At 58.7% G+C, this 17,959-nt stretch overlaps 1 protein-coding gene across 2 annotated transcripts in view; it reads left to right on the top strand.

Annotated features, from left to right (window-relative positions):
• The first annotated feature begins 304 nt into the window (after nucleotides 1-304).
• BCL11B (BCL11 transcription factor B) overlaps nucleotides 305-17,959 on the top strand; it is a 91,082-nt gene continuing 73,427 nt past the window's right edge. For both annotated transcript variants that reach the window (XM_008154783.3, XM_028130054.2), the window contains exons 1-2: nucleotides 305-593; nucleotides 14,097-14,465. In XM_008154783.3, coding sequence (XP_008153005.1) covers nucleotides 536-593; nucleotides 14,097-14,465 — 427 coding nt within the window. In that variant the 5' untranslated portion in view covers nucleotides 305-535. The remainder of the gene's footprint in view (nucleotides 594-14,096; nucleotides 14,466-17,959) is intronic.

Genomic DNA, 17,959 nt, shown 5'->3' with positions numbered 1-17,959 from the left:
TTTTTTTTCCTTCCCCCCGCTCCTGGTAGAAGTGCGCTTTCCGCCTACCAGACCTTGAAAGAAAGTGTCAGGAGCCGGTGCAAAACCCGGTTTAAGTCCAAGAAGACATTGGAAGTCCAGGAGGCCAAGCAGTTTGAAGAAGTGCAACGGATTTTTTTTTTTTTCCTTCTGAAGAATATATTTTAAGGAAACCAGCCAGTCCCCGGCGAGCAACAGCAGATTTTTTTTTTTTTTTGCCTCTTTCTCCTATCGAGGTTTTTCTTCTCTTTTTCTTTTTGCAAACAAAACAAAAAACAGCATAGAAGAAAGAGCAAAATAAAGAAGAAGAGGAGGAAGAGAGGGCAAGAGAGGAAGGGGGCAAGAACCAAAACACCAACCCGGGCAGAGGAGGAGGCGCGGCGGCAGCGGCAGCGGCGGCGGCGGCGGCGGCGGCAGCGGCGGCGGCGGCGGCGGCGGCAGCAGCAGCTCAGACCCCCTCCCCGGCTCCCCTCATCAGAGCAGCTCTCCGGGCGATGCCAGAATAGATGCCGGGGCAATGTCCCGCCGCAAACAGGGCAACCCGCAGCACTTATCCCAGAGGGAGCTCATCACCCGTAAGTGTCTGCGGCGTGCGCGCGCGGGGCCGGAGGATGGGGCTCCGGGCGCCCGGGGCTGGGGACGCCGAGCCGGGTGCAGCCGGGCCGGGCGCCGAGGCGGCCCGCGAGCTCGCAGAGGCAGCGGCGTCGGCCCGGAGCGTGGTGGGGGGCGGGGGTCCACAGGAAAGTTTCTTTGCAGCCCGGGGAGTCGGGGCGCCGCGCAGTCAGACGCGCCCCGGGCTCTGGGGCCTGCGTAGCGGGTGCTGGGCCGGGGAGGGGGCGCGCGGGCTGGAGGAGGTGTGTGTGTGCGCGCGGAGCCGGGCTGGACGCTCGCCCCTCCGAGCGGCGTGTGTGGCGGCGGCGGCGCTGGTGGCGGGGTTTGGAAAGGAGGGGGAGGGGGCTCGGGGAGAGGAGGGGGAGGGGGAGCTGGGAAGTGGGGAAAAGTTGGCGAGCGCGTGGGTCCGCGCTGACGGCGCGGGCGGAGGAGAGCGGGGTGCGCTTCGGACCGGGGGAGACGCGGGCCGATGGGCGGCCGCCGGCTCCGAGGCCCGGGTCGCTGCACCCAGCCGGGCAGGGCTCCGGCCACGCCGGTCTCAGGATTCCGAAGCCGCCGTTCTCACCCCTCCTCTCGCTATTTGCAAAAGAATCCAGCTGCGCGGCTGTGTGCCGGCTCCTGCACCCCCACCCCTATCTCCCCACCTCCGCAGTCTCCTGGGATAATCTCCTCTTCTTCCCCCCAACTCCAAAAAAAGGTGGGGGTGGGGGCGATTGGGGGTTGATGAAAAATCCCGCCACGGGGTGGTGGTGATGGGGGGGGGGGGCAAAGATTGTCAGCTAGGAGTGGGAAGCGAGGGATGTGCTTGTAAATTAGTAGTAAAAAAAAAAAAGGAGAGAGAAAGAGAAAGAAAAAAAAAAGCAGAAAAGGAGACCTATCAGTCTCTCACCCATCCTTCCATCCAGTATCTTTCATCTTCTCTATCTAAATAAACAAGGCAGGTCGCAATGGAAAGCCAGGGGCTGAAGCCCCGTGGATTCCAAGCCAGTGGCGGGGCGGAGAGGCGGCAGCTTCCAGCGCCGAGCGAGCGGGGCTTGTTCGGAGAGGGAGCAGGCGGGCGCGAGCGGGCCAGGTGCCGGGCTGGCCGCGGAGCTCGCCCCGGGCGCCCGCACAGCTGCGCGGGGAAGGTCGGCTGCCGCGCTGCCGGCCCGGCCAGCCGCTGCTTCGCGGCGCGCGAACATTCCCCTGCGGTCCTCTCTCTCGCGGTGCTTGGGTCGCTCTTGATACATACCTATCTAGATATTTAAAATTGTATTGCAATAGAAATAAAACATCCTCGGGGTGCCATCGAGACCGCGGGCAGGTTGTGTTCCTGAAATCCTCCGGGCGCCTCGCTCGTCGGGCTGGGGCCGGGCTGGCCGCGTGGAGCCGGAGTCGACTGCGCTGCCCAGTTGCCGCTGCCGTGGCTGAGGACTGGCTGCAGGGCCGCGGAGAGCCGAATATTTATGTTATATTTTAAAAAATTTAAATAAATAAATAAATAAATATATATATATAAAGGGGTTCTCCCCTCCCCTGAACACCCAGCCCAGGAACCATCTGCTCGGAGCAGTTGCTGCTGCCATGGCTCCTTTGTTACAGCAGATACCTTAGTAAGAATTTGTGGATTTATTCTTCTTTTGGGGGGAAGGTAATCGATCTCAAAGTGGGGTTCACCTTGGGAGAGGGGTGCCTTTGGAGGGAGGGACGAGGATGCCTCTTTTATTTTGCCCCATTCTGACATGAAAGAGGACTTCCCGGTTGCATTTAAAAACCAAATGTTTTGCAACCAGATTTGAGCCTGGCTTGACCCAGGTCCTCCTTCATGCCAGTTGACATTGCGCCCTTTACGGATAATCAATTGCTTCTCACCCTGACCCCCCACCTTCAGATAGTGGAGTGGTGGTTAGAATGTCTGTACTTGCAGACGCCTCATCTCTCCAGGAGGCAATTTGCCCCACGCAGCTTCTGTATAATTGCAAGAGTTGTTTTTGAGGAGGGGAAAGTTGGGGGGGGGGTCTGGGATAGGGGGAGCCGTGGGGGTGCATTGCTAAGCTGGCAGCTTCACCAAAGCAGCCAGGCGTGTTTGCAGTGGTGTGTCGGGGGGAAGAAGCAGGTAGGTTTGCTTGGCTTTTGCTCGCTCCCTCTCTGGCATTCCTGGGAGAAAGCTCGGACCAGGACCGGCGGCAGCTGGGTGTGGGGGCCCAGGGGTGCCTGGTGCGACATCCTTCCATGTTTCATCTGTTCCGAGTCTCTCTTGGCCTTGCTCGGAGCGGTGCTGGGGAAAGCCAGCACGGAGCCGTGGCAGAGAGGCAAAGGAGAAGGGAGGTGGGGACAAGGCGGCAAGAGGGCAAAGGGTATCCTGCCCGCCTCTCAGGGCGCGGGGAGACCGGAGCATGTGCAGGGTTTAAGCGGGGAGAGTGGTCCAACCAGTTTCCAGACAGGCTATTTATTATCCCAAAGCAGCTGGCTTTCTGTCTGTCCCGTGTCACCGGGAGGTGGGAGTCCAGGCTGGGGAAAGGCCAGAACTGGGTGCAGTTGAGGCTGCACCGGTGGCGGCACGTGTCCCTCCACGATGCTGGGGGCCCGGCTGGGAGGTGCGCTGGAGCCCGGGCCAGCAAAATGGGTGCTGTCACAGCCCCCACCTGGAGTTCACGTTTTGGACTTAAAATGTGAAAGGAGCCACCTACAGCGTGGTACAGCTTCGGCTGGGTGGCAGCCCCCGGCCTGGGGAGCCGCGCCTCGGGTTCTTTAGGGATGATGCAACCTAGGCATAACTGATGGTCTGGGCAGCACCAGGAGCACAGAAATAGCCTGGGTAATCTCGGGGTGTCGGGGGTGAGGGGGGGGGAGTCGAAGGGCTCCATCATGAGCTAGTTCAATTTGCAGACAGGACCCGTGAGAAGCGGAGGGAGGTATGAAGAGTGTGGGAGACAGCTGGGGACGAAAACCTGGGCTTCTGGTTTGTTTCAAAATGTTTGACCCAGATGGATATGCTTTTCAAACCGGAGGACAGACGCAGCTATCCGTCTCCAAACACACACCAAACTCCACGGTGACAATAGGGCCGAGGGGAGGAAGAGCGGCCGGGAGGACCAGGCCGCGGAGGGCCTGGGGTGCCACACAGGGTGAGACAGCGGGGTGAGACGCAGGGTCCGAGCACCCGTCCATGAGGCGTTGAGGTTCCCCAAGAAACCAAGATGCCGGTGGTGAAGGACATCACCCCGGCAAGGTGAGAGCTCGGCAGCCCACCAACAGGTTTCTGGGGAAGAGGAGTGATTCTCCATCGGCCGTCACGGTTTTGTGAAACAACTAGAGACCCGAGATGGGACTCCGAAGTTCGGCCGTGGGAATTCCACGGCTGCCTTGGCATCCGGCTTTGCTGTAGCTGTACGTTTGGAAGGCGGCGCCGGTGCTTACGAGGATCCTAACCCCCCAGGGTAGGGTGGTATATCTCCAGTTGTCCACAGATCTTTCAGAATTGGGCCTCTGATAGATTTCATAAGCTATCGGCCCCTCTTTTTTTTTTTTTTTTGGTAGTTGGTGGGGGGAGGGAAGTCTCTCTCTCCCTTCTGCACAGAAGGAAACCCCATATCATTAGAAGTGTGATATAAGTCAGCTGCTCTGATTCCACGGGAGAATAAAATGTGTTCGCCAAAGGTGTGATGCCGGGCTGATTTTATTCATTTGCAATTCACACCTGAGAGGAAACAGCCGGGGGCATATTTTAACAGCCCCTAATATTTTTTAAAGGGTCTTGTCTCCTCCCTGAATATTATGCACCGACTGCCCGTTCCTTTTTCCCTTTTGAGGGGAAGAGGTTGCTACCTGCCTGTGCTCCGGCCTCGGTGGTTTTTGTCTGGCCTACAACATATTTCATAACAGAAAACGAGTCGTTGCTCACGTGCTGGAGGGAATGCAGTGAAACCGGCCTCAGGAACGGGGAGGGAGGCCGAGGGCCGGGGGGCGGGGGTGAGGCTCTGCGGACCACTGTGCAGGACCAAGGGGGTCCTGCTGATGGAAGCAGCGGCCCGCGGTGGGTGCCTTTGGCAGTGGTTAGCATAATGTCTCCGTGAGGTGGAGCGGGCGGAACAGCCCCTGCACAGAGAGCCGTTTCCGACTGTGGAGCGCACCGGCTTCCAGCGCCTTCTCAGAATCGGGCTCTTGGCGCTGCCTTTTCGCTTAGAACGCGGCTTGCCCTAGCCGTCCCTTTTCCCCTTTCATCTCCCTTCTCCATCGCTCTGCAATCTCTGTTGCTTGTTGTGATAAAAGACTTTCCAAAATAAACTTTCAGTTGCATTGGCTTCTGGTGGATGGCAAGCCCGAGTTGCCGATCCGCGCGTGGCGCCACTAGGCAGCTAGGGGGCGCTCGGCGCCCGTGTCATGTCTCGGCCGCCTTGGCTGCAATGGCGAGGAACGGGCTTCCGCAGGCGGCTCAGGCCCTTGACGTTGCTGCTGCAAAAATGTCTTAAGCGTGAAGTTGTGATATTGATTTTCCTGCAGAGATTCGAGCAGGGCGGAATGAGAGGATAAGTTTGAGAAATCTATTTCCAAGCCATCAGCATTGATTTACAAGCCCTCACTTGGCAGGTGGGGCATTTTCCTTTTCTTTCTCTTTATTAAAAACCAACAATTAAAAAGGGTTAGTTTTTGAAGGGTGTGTTTCCCCCGATGAGTCTGTGGTCTTGACTCTCTGAAGACCCCCCCCCCTCGGCTGCCGAGGCCTGCCTGACCCGGCGAGGGGGTCTGGGGAGCGTGTGCATCAGGCTGCCCCTTTCTGGGCGGCACGCCACCGAGGCAGGGGACAGCCGAGAACCACTGCTTTGGGGAGTCATGTACCCCCAAACGGCTTGATGAATGGAAGTCCTTTTAGCTCAGGTTTGATAACACCTGGATTCTCGTTTCCATTTATTAGGTAATGCTCCCCCTGTCCTAAGGGACATGGCATCGTTCCCCAAAGACAGAAAACGCCGCCTCAAATAACGTGTGCAACTTTGTTTGGAAGGAGGGTACGCTTGCTAGACCCCACGTTGCGAATCCCTTTCACCCCACACAGGGCTCGCAATGGATGGCGTTAAAGGGACTCTTTCTCCCTTAATGTGCGGTCTGGTGCTGGGGAATGTGCGTGTCGCTTTTGATCACAGCATTTCTGCATCTCTAATGGCTTCTCCTTCAAGTTCCAAGGGATCTGGAGGCAGCCCAGCTAACCCCGAGTCCTGTGCTCGAGTTCAGTATCTGGGCAGAGGAGGTTGCCCTGCGACAGGGAAGTGTGCTTTATTCTAACCTGAAAGAGAAATAAATTAGGTCAGACAAAAGCCGAGCGCTGTCATCAGCCGGAGGAGCCTTCCCTCTCCAGTGCAGAGGGCCGGCAATTTATCTGATGATTTCTCTACTTCATTTAATGTTTGAATCGAGCCGGTGCTAAGCACAGCCCAGCAGCGGGCTCATCTGACAACTCGGAGACGCAGCGGCCCCGCCACGGGGCCGCCTTGGGCTGGGCAGCGGCCTCTGGCCTGCAGAGAACCGTTAAAAACACGCACTTTAGAACCCCCCCCCCCCCCCCCGTCCTGTGCCTTGGAACTTGGGGGAGTTTCACAAGCTGTAACTCAGGATATGACAAAGCTTGAAAAAAAAAAATGTGTATAAGGGAGAGGGTGAAGATGAGGTTCTTGACCTTTGGGGGCTGCCTCCTGCATGTCCTGTGGCTCAAGGAAGGACCCCCCCCCCCCCCCCACCCCCCGGCTGCCCGGTTAGGTCCTGCCTTTAGCTGAAACTCTCCAAGGACTTGGGCTTCTCGGCTTCACGCGGTGCCACACTGGGGAGGACGAGGGAAAAGAAATACGCTTTGGGGACTGTGCCCTGGGCCTCGCGGTCAAGTTATTGATGCCACGGAGCATGCCCCTCTGGAGGGGGTGTTAGCCGGAGGGACACCGACATGGTTTTTTTATTTTTTTTATTTTTATTGGGGTGAGGGCACAGGAGAACGCCAGCGATGCTTGTCTGTGTCCCCCAGCTGCTCCGGGAATGGCCCTGTCACTCCGGAGCATTCTTGATGTCCCGACGATCGGGCCCGGAGTCCCGTGTGCCCTGTGTCTGCCCCCACCCCGTGCTCCCACTCCCACCAATCTCTCTCTCCCGGGGAGCCCGGCGTCGCCGAGATCTCCCGTTCTCCCCTCCCCGAGACGAGCCGCGTGTGGACGGCCTCCCCCGAGCGGTGGTTTTCCCAAGGCGAGGATGAAAAGTGCCGAGGCCAGGCTATCTGGAGGCACATGGAAGCCGAGGGACACGCTTCCTGCACGAGCCGGCGATGGGGGGCGGGCGGGGGGGGGGTGGGAAACCAGCATCGTTTTTACTGGCAAAAGCGACACCAGATCGGAGGTTTGATTAATGGCGCTACCTTCACGGGGACTTTTCATCCGGCATTTTGACATATGCAAGTCTTTTGTGTAGTTGGTGAAATTCAAGATATTCAGGCCTTATTTTCTTTTTCTTTTTTTTTTTTTTCCCCCCTGAAGCGGCCGATCATCTGCTTGGGTGTTGGATTAGGGAGGCTGGGCTATTTTACTCTCATGAAAGCCCAGACCGCACAAAATTAAGTGACTTAAAAGTTAAAAAATAAATAAAAATCCTCTGTTGTACATAACTTTTGAATGACCCCCTTCCACTGAACTGCTGAAATACAAATACATTTGCTCATGTTCGCAGGAGTTCTCTACCAAAACAGCACAGGGAAAAAACAAAACAAAATAGAAACCCACGGCAGAAAGTTGAATGCCAGTGTGATTGTGACTCACGTGGGCTTCGGAAGTGGAGGTGCTGCCGAGGAAGAAGATGGGGGGGCTTGTAAGTGTGGACCTTGGACCTGGGGGGTGGAAGGCCGCCGGTGCCTGCGATGTTGGCGTCTCCCTCGGAAGGCCCCCCGGCTGCCGCCCCTGTCCTGGGGGGAGGGCCCCTCTTTCTCCTGCTCAGCACCTGGGGGGAAGCATAGCGTTCCATGAAGCCAACCTCGTCATCCGGCCGCAAACAGTGCTCTCCTTCCGCATCCTTGGGAGCCCTGCGGTGGCTCTGACGGTTTAGGGCGTTTGCAGTTTTGTAGGATCTTGTGAATGTGTGCAGGAGGATTTCTGTACATTGTGGTACACTTTTTTTTTTTTTTAAATTAAGTCGACTTTTATTTATGAAAATGTAGGTCACTCCAGTCTTTGGTATCATGAACTTGCCTTTTTTAGTAATCCTGTAGTACTGGACAGGATCTGTGCGAACACCTGGACGCTGTGGTCCTTTTTCTGCTTTTGAATGTCTGAGACCGGCCTCACACGTCTGGGGGTTCTGGAGAGCTGGATGTGGTGGCGGGAGGCCAAAGGTCGGACTAAGTCTGTAGAGCGAGGGAGGGTCTTTCCAGGGAGCTGTTTTGGGTAAGCTGCCGTGTCCTGGCACCAGGCGGGGGGGTGTAGGGCCATGTGGGCATCCGGCTCCTCACATCCTCGCACTAGCCCATCTGGACCTGCCCCCCGGCTGTGTGGCTGAGGTTCTTCCTGCACCCCAAACCTCTTGGATGAGGCCTCCTGACTTCCGGAATGCAGGCCAGGCCCAGGCCTTCCCCTCTCCCCCTCAGCCAGACCCCTGGTCATTTTCCTGGGAAGGGAAAGCCACAGGGCAGAGCGGATGGTGTACTGGTAGCCTCCTCTGCGTCTTCTGCCCAGATGTCAGAATTTTGAAAATTTCAGTTTGAGATGCGGTTGGTGTGGAGCAGACAGGGCCTCATGGGGGTGGGGTGAGGGTGGGGGCCCCAGTCTGCACTGGTCTGGGGTCCCTGCAGTAATTTGAGGGCGGCAGGGAGGGGGCCTTTGGAGGTCTCAGGGAGGCCCAGGGCCTGGACCACTAGCGCTGCCACACCTGGAACAGGCGGATGCCTCAGGCCTCTTGGCAAGAGGGCAGGTGGTCAGGAGAGAGAGCGTCCATCAGAATGACCTGTCCTGCTCGGACCCGGCCGCTGCGCCCTCCCAGGGTCCAGCCACAGCCCCAGCCTTGCTGGCTGCAGGACGTCGGTGGGCAGATGGGCTGGGACCTGGATTGCGACCCTCGGATCTGTCCTAACCCTTCATGGCCCTGTGAGGACAGCCCTAACGCGTGACTGGCTAGGCCGGTGGTCCCCTCTGATGTCCCTCCCGCTGCCCTGCCCCGCACTTCATCACTCCCGGTGCTGGGAGAACTTCATCAAGCCTCTTGCTGTGCCTTAAAGCGTCATCCAGTCATAGATTATTTTCTTCACCAAGAATTGATTCCTCCTCTCTCCCATCCCCCCGCGCTCCCCTCTCCCCGCCTCGCCGCGGTTGTTATTTTCTCTTGGATCCAATAAATTAAAAATTGATGGCAGCTCAGAAAGTGTTGTGCTCCGCGGAGTGCGCGTGCGGGTGGCGTTTCCGCGTGGTCGCCTGGAGTCCGGGCCCCTCCCTGCACGTCCTCGGGAGGGAAAGAAGCAATCCCCCCCCCGCCCCCACCCCCCCGCAGATATTCGGACCCGGCCGCGGGTCGCGGGAAGCAGGTGTGGAGTCTCCAGTCGGAGGCAGAGCTGGGTGGGTGGAGGCTGCACAGTTCTTGTCAACACGGGTCCCCATGGGGGTGGCGTCGGTGACGTGGGTGGCGCACGATTTTAAGATCCTTGCACCCCTCCCCCCACACTCTTCCCCGTTTCCCCCCCCCCCCGCATACCCCCTGCCCCCCCATTCCTGAGACAGTCATTCTGTGTGTGTTTCTCCCGGATTGTGGCTTAGCCACGGCAGACGGAGGTTTGGGTTTGAATCACTGCAGGGTGGGGGGAACGCAGCCGGGTGCTGCGTGTGCAGCGATGCTCCTGGGACCTCTCGGCTGGAATTCCCGGGAGGGCAGGTGCAGGGGCAGTTGTGAGAGGCCCACCCTGCGGGCGGGGCCCAGGGGATCCTGCGTGGGGGGATCCACGGCCAGGTGAGGCCCGGCGAAGCCTGAGCAGCCTGGCTGGGCCGGAGTTAACCATGCCTTCCCACCTCTGTCTGCTGCCCAAATTCCTTCGCCGCCGAGCTGAGGCGCGGGAGCGTTTGCCTCAGGATCCAGTGCTTGCCCTGTGCACTTAATGTCCATTATTATTTGTGAATCCTGATTTCATTGCTTCTAAATGCACTCACCAGCTGGGAGGAGGCCCTGCCTTGTAAATAAAATGTGGTTTTGTTGTAAAAGAAGAGGAGCGTGCTCTGTGTGTGTCTGTGAATACGTATTTGGCCGTGCACGTTAGGATTTAACATTTCACCCACCCCGGTCCGGTGTGTGACTTTGGGACGGCGCCCTGGGCATCCACTCCTCTCTCCTCTTCACGAACCAAACAGTGTGGCCACCTCTCTCCCTTATTCAGCCCAGAACAGCGGGAGCAGCCGTATTTTCCAGGGCTGCCCAACTCGAGGAGCTTCCCGCCGCAGCCCGCAGCCCCTCAGAGGGCACACCTCATCTTTCTCTGGGGCCCGCGTTTGCCCGACAAGGCAGGGGGCTGGTCTGCAGGGCCTGGGTATCCAAAAGCCGATTTTGTCTGAGTGTCTTTTATCTTCCCTGGTGCTTTCTGGTCTCTGGGTGGCAGTTGGGACCGCTCTGCCTGCCAGGCGCAGGCTGGCTCTCGGAGGCGGCGCCGAGCTGTGCGGCGAGGCGCCCACAGGACAGAGGAAGCCGGGTTCCGGGGGGGGCCAGACGCGGCCCCACTTGGCCCGTCTCTAAGCCTGGCCAGGTGGCTCTTCCTCCTTTTATTTCTCCCATCAGTGATGCGGTTCTAAGAAGGGACGCACACATGCGCCCCGCACGCCTAGCTTGGTATCCGCCTGCCAGCGGAAATGAAACCACAGGCTGACTTTGGGGGTGTCTCCCAAGGCCTTGGGTGTGAAGTTTTAAGGCTTAGGAGGCTGTCTTGGTCTACCGGCTCTGACCCAAACATTCAACAGTTTGGGGGTTGGGGGTGCCATTGCCACCGTCCTGGGAAGTGTCTCCTGCAGCAGGTCCCACGCCTGCTGAGGTGGGGAGAGGGAACCCCATTCTTGGGCTGGGTGAATGCCCTCTTCAGTTGGAGTTTTACTTTCAGCACTGGAAGTGGAGGGTGGGGGGAGGCTTTCTGGTGGCGTGTCCTGGCCTCCTGGCCTCCCTTGGAGGCTCTGAGCTGGATCCTGGGTCAGGAGGTGGGGGTGGCGCTCAGGGCTGTCTGTGGCTCCCCAGTGGGCCCGGCTGCCCGGTGGGTTGGCTGTGAGGGGACTGGAGGCGGGACCCTGAACTGCCGTGCGCGCCGTGAATGCAGTGGGAGACTTTCAGACTCAGTGACTGGGGCTTGCAGGGCTGGCGCAGGAGGAGGGGGTAGGCAGAGGCCGCTCAGTCAAGGAAGGCTTACAGATGTTACCAAAAAAAAAAAAGGGGGGGGGGAGGTGTGGGGGGAGGACAAGGAAGACAGAGCTGGTGCACAGACGGGTTGGGGGGGGGAGAGGGAGGCATGCTTGCAAACAGCGCATGTGACCTTGCTAATTTTTAAATGAGCCCGTGTTTCTTTCGAATTACAACAGGAATTTGAAATTACGTAGCCGCCCCCCCCCCCGCAGCAGAGAGAGCGCTGTACTTCCTAGAACTGCACGGGGAGCCAGGGACCGGGCTGGAAAGGTTCATGGAAAGCAAAGCAAGGAAGGGAAACCAGGGGTGACACTCGTCAGCAGGAGACACCTCCGGGCCTCAGGGTGATGCTGGGGAGCGTGCACCCGCCTCCCTCGGCCTTGTTGACTGTCATCACGTGGCCCGAGTGGCAGGCCGGGCGCCCAGGACTGGCTCTCCCCGGGGGACAGGGGGCCGCCCGCCCTGCCCCCCAGGAACTCACCCGTTTCATTGGAATTCTCAATTTCATTTCGTCCCCCCCACCCCCACCCAGATCATTTCCTTTGTGCCTCTCTCTTTTTTAAGGAAACAATATTTTGACACCCTCCTCCCATTTGTGAGAGTCCTTCTCTAGCAATGGCGCAGAGGACGCCCTGCCATTTCTAAAGAGCTGTTCTCACAGCCCTCTCCTCTGGCTCTGGAATTATGTATATGTAATTGGTAATTAAAGGTGTGAGCTTTTCAATATAAACAGTATTGCTCAATGTTAGATCATTAAAGGGAAAAGAGGCTCCGAATAATTACCTTTTCCGGCCTGACGAGCGGTTCACGGGAACCCAGACCCGCCCCCCCCCCCCCCCCCCCCCCCCCCCCCCGAACCACACGGGGCGGGAGGGTGGCGATTCCACTTTAACTGGAGCAAGGCACCTTAATTTACCTAGAAGGGTAAATTAATTACGTAGCATCGTCCTCCAACTCCTTTCTAAGTCCCCTCCCGTTTCTCCTTAAAGCGTAAGGAGTGGTTTCTGGGGGGGCTTTGAGCAAAGTGCCTCTCGGACCCTCCAGGTTCTGGTTGGAGGGAAGCAGACGCAGGTTTAGGGGTTCCTCATCCGCGGGGTGCTGCTGTAGGACCACGTTTCCCACGCGGGTCTACGTTCCGTTCATGGGAGGCTCTGTCTGCTTTCCTAGGACCCCAGGCGGGATCTCAGACGCCCATCTCCCTTCTCAGCGGGTCCTACTCGGGGACCCACACGCTCATGTTTCATACGTGTTCTGTGTCGTGTTCCGACCTCTGTGGACGCAGGCCTGCCCGCGGACACGCACAGGCCCTGCGGAAGCCCGTGTTCGGAACACGCAGAGCAGTGGTTTAGGGATAGGATGAAAGATGCCACAGGATTTTCCCCTGAAATTATCTGTCCTCTGGCTCGGGCCCGCCCATAACTTCACGGCCACGGAATGTGCCTTCTCCCGTCCCGTCCTGCCCGCCGTGCTCCTGCGGTGTGCCCGATCCTTCCTAAGCAGCTCGCCCCTTAACGGGCACCTGCCTCCCCGGGTTTCCCGCCTCCGAGGACCCCGACCCGCGTGCCATCTTCCCGACCCCTGACATTTGCTCTCAGAAACCTCCACCTCGAATTCACTCCGACCCGGAGGGCGGACGCAGCCCCGTGTCCACGGCCCTGGTGTATGGCACCTTTTCTGCTGCCGGGTCTCCCAGGACCCCCTGAGGTATTTACTGCTTCCAAAATATTTGTGTCCTAGGCCCCTTACAAAAAAAAAAATAAAATACGCAAGTGTATCGGCTGCTAAAGAAATCGGAAAATGTACATGTGAACCCCTTGAAAGTGTGGTTTGTCACCGGCCGAGAAACGCTTCTGGCATCTGAAGGATTTTCCCCCTTTTCTTTTTCTGGGCGTGAGAGTGACACCAACAGGCACGCAGCACAGGGGCTGTCGGTGAGTGTTGGGAAACCCACAGAGCCGTGGTCTGACCCGTGCGGGGTGCTGGGGACGGCCGGCGGCCCCGCAGCCCCAGCCCCGCAGCCCCAGCCCCGCGGGGCCCCTGCCCTCCCGGCCCTGCTCTTCCTTCGGCTCTTTCTCCTGGAGCCGACGCTCACTTGTTGCGGAGCACGTGGGCTCCTCGCTCTCGGCAGGCCCGGCCCTCAGACGGCCGCCTGGCTTTCTGTTCTCCTGTCTGGTGTTCAGCCAGGTCTCAGGTAGAGGAATGCAGGCCGGACGCGCATGAATGGGGAAGCCATGAATGAAAGGTGGAGGCGAGGGGGGCGGCAGGGAGAGCCCCCGCCGGGCCAGAGGGCTCTGGCTCGTGGCTCTCGGCCTGGGCTGCCCATCGGCATCACCGGGGAGGCTTAAGCCTCAACCACCACCTGGTGTTCGGGTCCCAGGGCCCTTGGCCTGGGCGTGGGAGGTTTTCCAAGGTCCCCAGGTGATTCTCTGAGGGTGCAGATTTTGAGAGATGCGTCTCTAGCAGCGCAGTGGTCGGCAAACTCATTCGTCAACAGAGCCAGATATCAACAGTACAACGATGGAAATTTCTTTTGAGAGCCACATTTTTTAAACTTAAACTATCTAGGTGGGTACATTGTTATTAACTTAATGAGGGTACTCCTAAGCTGGAGTACCTTTGCTAAAAACGTCCTCCATCTGATTGAGGTACGTTCGCTGAGGTCGAGACCCCTTCCAAAGAGCCGCATGTGGCTCGCGAGCCGCGGCTTGCCGACCACCGCCCTAGCGGACACCGCCCCATCTGGGATGGCTGAATCGCTTGTGAAACCAGGGTGTGTGTTCGTATGCTGTGGGGGTGCCGGTGGGGGAGGGGGTTGGCAGAGAATCAACTAGGAAGCAGTCGGGTCAGCCCTGCCGAAGCCACGAGCTCGGGGGGCCGTGACGTTGCTCCTGGAGCCTCCGTTGGCCCATGGGTCGCCCACCTTCGGGACGGGGCGCCCCTGCCTCCAGGAGTCCGGGGGAGGACTTGGCGGGCTCTGGCGTCCTGCAGCGGAGGGGGCCTGCCTCCAGGTGGGGTCGGGGTTGGAACGCAGGCGGGGTGCTTGTGACTGCCTAAGCCCATCTCTGTCTTCTCTGCCCCCCTCTCCTTTCTCTCTGCAGCTGAGGCTGACCATGTGGAGGCTGCCATCCTCGAAGAAGACGAGGGTCTGGACATAGAGGAGCCCAGCGGCCTGGGGCTGTTGGTGGGTGGCCCCGACCCTGACCTGCTCACCTGTGGACAGTGTCAGATGAACTTCCCCCTGGGGGACATCCTGGTTTTTATAGAGCACAAGAAGAAGCAGTGTGGCGGCGGCCTGGGCGCCTGCTATGACAAAGGCCTGGACAAGGGCAGCCCGCCGCCCGCCTCGCGCTCCGAGCTCAGGAAAGTGTCCGAGCCCGTGGAGATCGGGATCCAGGTCACCCCCGATGAAGATGACCACCTGCTCTCGCCCACGAAAGGCATTTGCCCCAAGCAGGAGAACATTGCAGGTATGGCACGTTGTACCCGCCTGGCCGCTGCAGACGCCACCTCCCGTGTCCCACGCCCACCTTCCCCTCTCCCTGGGTCACGTGTCGGGGCCGGGATGGCCTGGGAGCTGCCCAGGATGGCCTCTGGGCCGCCCGCTGGGCCCGCCCTTTCCGAGGGCCCACGGTCCAGGTGGTCCTCAGCGGGAGACGGGCCCGGGGTTCAGGGCGGCCCGACGGGCTGATGGTTGCTTTGCTTTGGACCAAGGGGGCGCTGCACAGGCCTGGCCTACTGTCCAGGCGGCCAGGAGGTCAGAATGGGAGCCCGGAAGTCTGGTCGGCCCTCACGGTGCTGTGGCTCACAGCTGAGTCTCTGGCCTGGGAGCCCTGGTCTTGGGTTGGGACCTGTGCTTCACAACTTGGCCTGATCAGTTTCCCCATCTGTGAAATGGAGCCTGTGACACCTCTTTCCTTAGGGTCGTGGTGAGCTGCTGGGACCGCATGTGGGTGGTCCCTGGAGGGCACTTATGAATGGGGTCACTCCTTTTCTCCCCCTCCTGTCTCTAGCCTCAGTTTCCCATTTGTGCAAAGAGGCTCCTTCTGACACTACTGCTTTGTCCCCGAGGGTAGGTCCGGGGAAGGGCTTGTGGGCGCTTGCTGGAGCACTGTGCCCCTTGGGGAGGTTTGAGCTGGCCACCTGGACCGCTGGTTCTTACCACCTGAACAACCGGTATGGGGCTGGTGGCCTCCGGCCAGTCTGCTCACCACGTGGTTTTGCATGAGTCCCCTTCTCCAGGCCGTGGCCGTGGCCGTGGCCGGCCAGATTCTCTTCCACGGGGCCCAGGCTCTGTGCAAACCAGAGTGCTTGCCCTGGTTCATCCTTCTGAGCCCGGGAGACCTCAGGGACGAAGCGGGGCTCTGGCCAGCCCGTGTCCCCAAGAGGGGCAGCCATGGGGCATCAGATTGGGTGCAGATGAGGGTTCGAATCCTGATGGTTGACTTTGCTCCGGGGGCCCTGCCTCAGCTTCCCCATCTGCCCGCAGGCGTGATAACGCTGGCAAGCCTGCAGGAGGACTCTGTGAGCAGCGGCTCCGTGAATGCTTCGCCAGTGGAATTTTCCTTCGGGGCAGTCCCCTCTGTGCTGCGGTGTGCAAGGAGGTGTAGGCGGCCGGCTGGGGAAATGTGCGGATCCGTCTCCACCGTGTTTTGGTCACGGGAGCTAGTGGGGAGATTGGAGGGACCGAGGCTGTGGTGCCCCTTGGAGGGCGAGCCTGGAAAGCCCGCAGGGGAGATGGATGGGTGTGTGTGCAGAGACCCCTCCCCCCCGCCACCACCAGGAGGCAGTGGGGGCGGTCATACAGCAGGCCCAGCTTCTCTGTAGCAGCCATGTGACTGTGGGCCTGACTTGGCCCATCTGTAAAATGGGATCAGTGAGCCAGATCGCTCCTGCGGAGAGACTGTGGTGGTCTGCGCTGGGGACACTGGCCTGCAGGCCTTGCCTTCGGGGGGGGGGGGGGGTGTCCCGGAAGGAGAGCGCTCACACGCCTATGGTACCGAGGGCGCTGAGAAAAATGCCCCAGGCCACGGTCATGGAGACCCTAGCTTTCGAGTTCCGTGCAGATCCGAGCGATGCTTCCTTCGTTATGTCTGAGAACAGTGCAGGGTCCCTTTGTCTGTACCGGGGAGGTCCCCACCCTTTCTTTCCTTAATCAGATGCGCGGAGATGGTTCTCCCCAGCAGCACCAATGCCTGGCATCGGCGCCCACAGACCCCCGGCGGCTCTGCGGGGGACAGGCGTCCTGCTTTTGCCAGAATCCCTCTGAGTCCTCATATCAGGGGGCAGGTGTTTTCCAGGGAGAGGCTGCAGAGCACGGAGGGGATGTGTGTTTAAGAAAGTGACTACATATGATTTCGTAAAAGGCCACATTAATCTCCAAGGTGCTATGTCTCTCTCTCCCCCCCAATATTTTTGCTTTATGTGACCAAAGGTATTCTCAGCCTTTTCTGTTCCGCAACAGGACGAATGGATTTCTCCATTCCTGAGAAATATGTAAAACAACCCCTTAGAAGCCTAAAGAGATGTGTTTGTCCAGAGCATGAACATGGTGTTTTAATCAAAGGCACAAAGCAGTCTCCGCGCCACGCCAGCCGGAGACGGTTGTCCGTTCGACAGCCCACCACGCTCTCCTCTCTCCTGTTCCCCCTTTCTCCCTTCCTACTTTGGCACCAACTTTTTTTTTTTTTTTTTTATTTAATAAAAAGGGAAGATTAGAGAATAAAACTTCAGGGGCTCAAATGTATAAAGTAATTTAATATGGTGGGAGCATTAATTATTTTAGCGTAATTGAATTCTGAGGACTGCCGCGGTTGCATTTCTGCCGACAAGCCCTGTTTATTATTTCTCTGTGTAGATTAACAGTAAAGGAAACACAGATAACTTTCAGTTATTTATTGTAAAATAAATGTGTCAATTCATGTGTAAAGCAAGCTGCTCAAAGATAATTGAGCCTTTATATTTTAAGAGGGGGGCCAGCAACCACAGGCGCTGCTCCACGGGGCTTCCGGAACCCCGCCCAGCTGCTGCCCATGGCGCTGGCACCGCTGGCCGCGCCCAGGCTGCTCCGCTGGCTGTTCATTCTCGGGGCCTCGCCTCTGGCGTGGTGTCCGAGGTGAGGTGCTCGGGGTGGCCAGGAGGGTGGTGGCTTTCCTGGGGGGGCAGTCTGCGTGTTGTCCCCCTCGGGGCCAGGTGCTTATGGAAGCTGTGATCCAGGAATGGATGGGCAGGGCTGGCTGGTAACTCTTCGGGGTCCCTTCGGCTCTGGTGGGCACCCCCGGTGAGAACTGCATTGGGATTCTGTCAGTCATCGCACCAGGGTGGGACTTCGGGTCACCCTTTCCTTGGGGCAGTGATTCTGGGGATGGGTATGAAGGATTAGTGACCATCGCTTTTTATTTTTATTTTGTTAATGGTGGAGAAATAGGAGAGTGGAAGGAGGACGTTTCAGAAGCTTTGTCTCCGGAGGGCATTCATTTAAACATCCATCCATCCGTTCATTCATTCAGCTGAGCGCCTACTGCCCTTCCCCCCGGTGGTGGGGCCCTAGGGGCCCGGAGCATGTGGGGGGATGGCCATCAGGGCTCCTGCTCTGTCCCGTGTGGGGAACGTGGCCAGAGTGTGGGCGGGTAGGGTCCCTGCCCTTGATGTGTGTGTGGCTACAGGCCCAGGCCCTCCTCCCTGCGCGTCCGCTCTGGGCGAGGAGGTCCATGGTGCTTGTGCCCCGTCTGGGGACAGAGGTGACGCTGGTCACAGGTAAGGACCGTGGCTTAGAGGTCTGAGTCGGAGGAAGGCATCTGATTCTGGTACACACCAGCCTCTGTAGGAGTTCTTTCCTTCCTTACGATCCCTTCCCACGGCCTCTCCCTGCCGCTGGGAGGTTTCTGATGGAGCTGGGGGCGCATCCATCCAGGGGGGATGGAGACCCTGGGAGGCACCATCAGGAGGTTCCAGGGTTTGCACA

The sequence above is a fragment of the Eptesicus fuscus genome, chromosome 5 (genome assembly GCF_027574615.1).
Source record: "Eptesicus fuscus isolate TK198812 chromosome 5, DD_ASM_mEF_20220401, whole genome shotgun sequence".
NCBI classification, from domain to species: domain Eukaryota; kingdom Metazoa; phylum Chordata; class Mammalia; order Chiroptera; family Vespertilionidae; genus Eptesicus; species Eptesicus fuscus.
This window is presented reverse-complemented; position numbering and strand designations above follow the sequence as displayed.